The 4706-nt window shown below is 33.7% G+C and overlaps 1 protein-coding gene across 1 annotated transcript in view; it reads right to left on the minus strand.

Annotated features, from left to right (window-relative positions):
• Positions 1–1681: 1681 nt before the first annotated feature.
• LOC105115232 (F-box/LRR-repeat protein 15-like) overlaps positions 1682–4706 on the minus strand; it is an 8327-nt gene continuing 5302 nt past the window's right edge. The window contains exons 12-18 of the mRNA XM_011012077.1: positions 4590–4687; positions 4323–4483; positions 4042–4240; positions 3042–3508; positions 2889–2952; positions 2283–2369; positions 1682–2107 (exon numbers count right to left, since the gene is read on the minus strand). Of these exons, the coding sequence (XP_011010379.1) occupies positions 2036–2107; positions 2283–2369; positions 2889–2952; positions 3042–3508; positions 4042–4240; positions 4323–4483; positions 4590–4687 (1148 nt within the window). The 3' untranslated portion in view covers positions 1682–2035. The remainder of the gene's footprint in view (positions 2108–2282; positions 2370–2888; positions 2953–3041; positions 3509–4041; positions 4241–4322; positions 4484–4589; positions 4688–4706) is intronic.

The raw sequence follows: 4706 nt of genomic DNA on the forward strand, positions 1-4706 counted from the left end.
TCAAAAACCCAAAAAAATCATCATAAAAAAAAATTATTCCTAATCTATTTTTTTAACAAGATGAAATATTAAGAATCTATTTGTTTGCGTGGTTGCTTCTGCGTTTGAAGCAACCACAGCAAATATTACATTTGGTTATGTAAAAAACACAATTTATTTTTGGTGGGGCCCATGATAATTCATATTTTGCACAGTTTTTACAGTATGTTAATTTTTTGTATATTTAAAAAAAAAAACTAGTTTAAAGTGAATTAAATTTACTAGCATTGTCATGTAAACAATTTTTTTCCTGAAAAACTAGTATAGAGTAAATTAAATTCAATGACACTATAATATCAAATCAATTTTATTCATGATAATTTTTTATCTAATTTTATTGTACGCTTAAAAAATTATAGAAATTGTAGTTCTTGTCTGATGAATTTTATATATAATGAAATTACAGATGGTTTAATGGAATAATAAAAAATATTTTATATAAATTATTATTTATTTCATGATTTAATAGCAATAGTTAAATCTTTAATATTTAAATTAAAAACCATCAATATTAGTATATATTTTTTAAAATTATTTTATAACCTCAATTTCAAAAGCATTGTTAACCAAACACATTAAACTATTTTTTATTCAACCTCAATTTTAACCACAGTTTTAACCAAACATCTATTTTTTCAAACCAACATTAACTAAAAGTATTTTTTATAAAATAGTTTTTTTTTTCAAACTATAAATACAACAGCTACTACAATACCAAACATACTCTAAAAACAAGTAATATTTTTTTTGTCAATTAAAATCTATTGACATCCAAATTTGTATTTTTTACCAAAATATAGACAACCCGATCACTTTCCCTCCTTTATTTTTTAGTGAGTTCTTCTTTCCTTTGGGTAAATTGTGTACTTGGATGTTCTTTTTTTTCCCATGTAAATTCAAGTAAAGTGATGCTATTTTTTCTAGTTTTTTGTTCTTTTAATTATGACTTTATGCTGGAAATTTAAATTGTATCTCATTGTGTTGGCCTCCAATCAAATTCTAAAATGTGATCAAAACCTTAATTTCCAAGAATATGCAAAGAGAAAAAACTATTAACTCCCATAAAATCTCAAATAACAATTTCAATGCCGAATTTGAAAACAAAAAAGTTTAGTAATCGAAACAAAAAAGTAGCACTATTGAAATCCACCATGTTTCGTAAGAGAAATCACAGTGCACAAGTGAACAACAAAACCTCTAATTAGTTTTTGTTAATAGCATAATTATAGCAGTGGTGCTTAACATTTGAGTAACAAAATTCCTGTATTCTCATAATACTCTTTTGTTTCTCCTTGACAATATATCTATTGTACAAATGAACTTCCTTCCCTCTCATGCTTTCTCTTTACATCCCTCTCCAAACTCTCCGTTCTGATGTGTTAGATAGAGAGAAGGCCATTGATCATGCTTACATAACATAGAAGATTCAGAGGTTAATATTTAGACCCTGAATTGAAGCTGTTGGAATCAATCTTGTCACTTTTGGTACCAATCATGGTCATTTCCTATGGATGGCAATGGATACTGGTCAGGTTTCTATTTTATTCAGTATTTCTTGTTATTCAACATAAAACTATATGGTGGATGCATTGAATAGTGGAATTATATATGTATCAAATTCAAATAAAGTACAATAATATCCATATCTTCCCCGAGTCTCAACAGGGAAAAATAATAATAATAATAAGGTTTTTAACTAAAACAAAACTAAATGAGTCCAAGGCCCATCCTAGCAGTGGTCACACAACCACAAATCCCTTTTTAAAATTGAACTCTCCTAATAGTGTAACATTTAAAACAACGAAATTTATTGTATTGAAACAGCACGACAGCTACTACACAACCTACATTACTCGGAACAAGCATCAATAAGATAGATGAACATTTACAACACAGGTGTGAATCGTGGATATCATATAACGATAGGTTGCTACTTCAGGTCAAATAGAATCACCACTTGTGAATGAGAAAAACAGAAGGAAGAAAATTATTCACATCAAAGGCTGCTAAAGATTCGCTTCAAACTCGGGCATGCTGCACGTAATTGACCCATGCTTATTGAGCATATCTAGGGAAAGTCAGAACACAGATGAATTCATTTAGTAACTTTATTACTCGAGTAACACAAGAAGCACGATAAATAGAAACAAATCCAAGACTCTATTTCAGCTAACAAGACAACATTCTTATATATCTATATATATATATATATATAGAGAGAGAGGATGAAATGTTGATCTCACCTTCGGACAAAAACGTACATCTAGAGTCTCCAGCATGCCACATTGAGATATGGCAGCTTCAACACTTTCTTCATCAATATTACAAGACTGCGCCATTTAAAACAGGAGCCGAAATCAGTATTAATTGGGAGCAATTTCAGATGCATTGACCCTAAAAGCTAAAATGATAATTGGCCAAAAGATATGGCTAGGGAGAGCAAGGCGGGCAAAGAATCAAAATCTGAGGAAAATTGCACATCAAACCAGAAACAAGTTATCCTCACGATCGCTATTAAGGAGGCTCTCTGGTTTTCTCATACATTAGTTCCCAAAGGAGAGCGATTCTCCCTACAAAATAGTTCAGTATATACATCTATAGCGCAAGCAGCACCACAATATTTTCCTAGCTAATAACAGTGGGCACCAGATTGAGGGCTTCCCCAAACCCAGCAAACTAATTAAGGCAAAAGAAAGTCGATAGCCATGTTATTTGCACAAGGTCAGTCCTACATTATCCAACTTAGTAGAGAAATGCTCTTTTTGTCCTTTTACCCTTGAATTATGATATGGGCAAGCCCAAACAATGACCAGATCCAAGAACTCTTTAAAAGTCATAATTGTGCATACCTGAAGAAAAAGACTAGTCAACCTTGGACACTCAAGCTTCAATATTTCCAAGGAGCAACAATTGCTGAACATAAAAAAACAAAGATATTAGGTATAAAAAAGCATAAAACTAATAAGAATGAACATTAAACACATCAACAGAGAGAAGTGTACCTCAAATTGAGATAGCACAAATTAAAACAAACAACATCAACTTCCTTCAAATTGGAGGATAGAGAAAGATTTAGAGAAGAAAGAAGCAAACAACAGGCCACTGGTGGAATGGCGACTTTCCTAATATTCGGACAACCAACACAGTTGAGGTTCTGCAATAAGCGATTTGGCTGCTCAGTTGACACAGAAAGATTCTCATCTGAAAACAGGGCAGCTGAGCTAAATTTGGCTGGGAACTCATGAATCCGACCACCACTGCATCCCCAATTCAGGTCATGCATGTTTGCACAGCCATTCAAGCTCAAATGAGTGAGGTGTCTACAACAAGCAAGAAGCTCTTCAATTGCAGATTGACATAGGGTTCCATAAGATAAGTCCAACTCCTGAAGTGCTGGAAGAGCACCATCCTTGTAGAGAGGCTCTAATGACGTGTCAGTAAGGTATTTGCACGCTTGTAACTTCAGTACCTTAGCGAACAGGTAAAAAATATTCAGTCAGCAAGGCCCACAATTTCACAAACCACTCATCAAACCAAGCACCAAGAAAAAAAGAAAGCGAATCAGATGCTTAGCTTAAAAAATGAAATATAACAATACACAAATCAAGTTGATGACAAAATCATAACATTCTCCAGATGCTCATCTTTTGAGTATTTAGACAGGATGAAATTCAATCACGAAGCAATTCAACATGTTTCAGCAAGAAAAGTTTAGCTTGTTCAAAATGAGCTTTGGAATGTTCAAATTACACAAGCAAGTTTGTTATGGAAAAGTAAAATAGATCTCACTAATCCATTGAATGAGCAATTTTTTTTATCAGTGTTATCCAATTTTATTATAAATCAATTAAAAAAGGTGAGATGAACATCCGACCTCATCCCTCATAGTTATGCAAGAGTACCACTAACCTACAGGCTCATTGGTTATAGAGGTATAAATTTTACAAAATTGAAGTGAACTACATGTAAACTATAAAAATATGCAAGCTGAATCACAAGTACCTTCAATTGCAAACAAGAGTCGAACACTGGCTCCAGATTCATCAAAAAAGTGTATGACAAATCAAGCACAGTCAAATGTGGAAGTCGCCACAAAGAAAATAGTCCATCAGAGCCAACAGAAGGGCAAGACATCAAAATCAATGACCCAATCAGTGGGCAGGATGCAGTGGTTGCAGACAAGCAGCCATCCTTGAGTTGGCTGAATGTAAACACCACAGATGTCAATCATAGGAGACGAAAGGGACAGCCAAAAAAAAAAAACTACTAGAAAGCATCGTGACCTGCAAAATGAAGCGTCCAGAGATGTCAAGAGGGGACAATTAATAGTTGCTTCAGATAAGACACCACATCCTTTTAACTCAAGGGACACCATGAATGGTGCTTCAATGCTAAGCATGTTCAGTTTGGGACATATTCCTAAATTGAGTAACCGGAGAGCAACCTGGAAAGGGGTAGAATATTTCAGATTACCATAAATTTTGTTTAGCATAATACACACCTTGCTCATTATTTACAGACCAAAATTGACACCAATGATTCCCACTCACTGGACAAAATGATGCTTTCTCAAGATGATCACAGCCATCCAAACAAACAAGCTCAAGAGAAGGGCACGCCAGATCAAGAGCAGTAATAGCATGGCAACCAACTAGGGAAAGCAGGAC

This window comes from Populus euphratica, unplaced genomic scaffold (assembly GCF_000495115.2).
Source record: "Populus euphratica unplaced genomic scaffold, PopEup_1.0 scaffold664.1, whole genome shotgun sequence".
Classification (NCBI taxonomy): Eukaryota; Viridiplantae; Streptophyta; class Magnoliopsida; order Malpighiales; family Salicaceae; genus Populus; species Populus euphratica.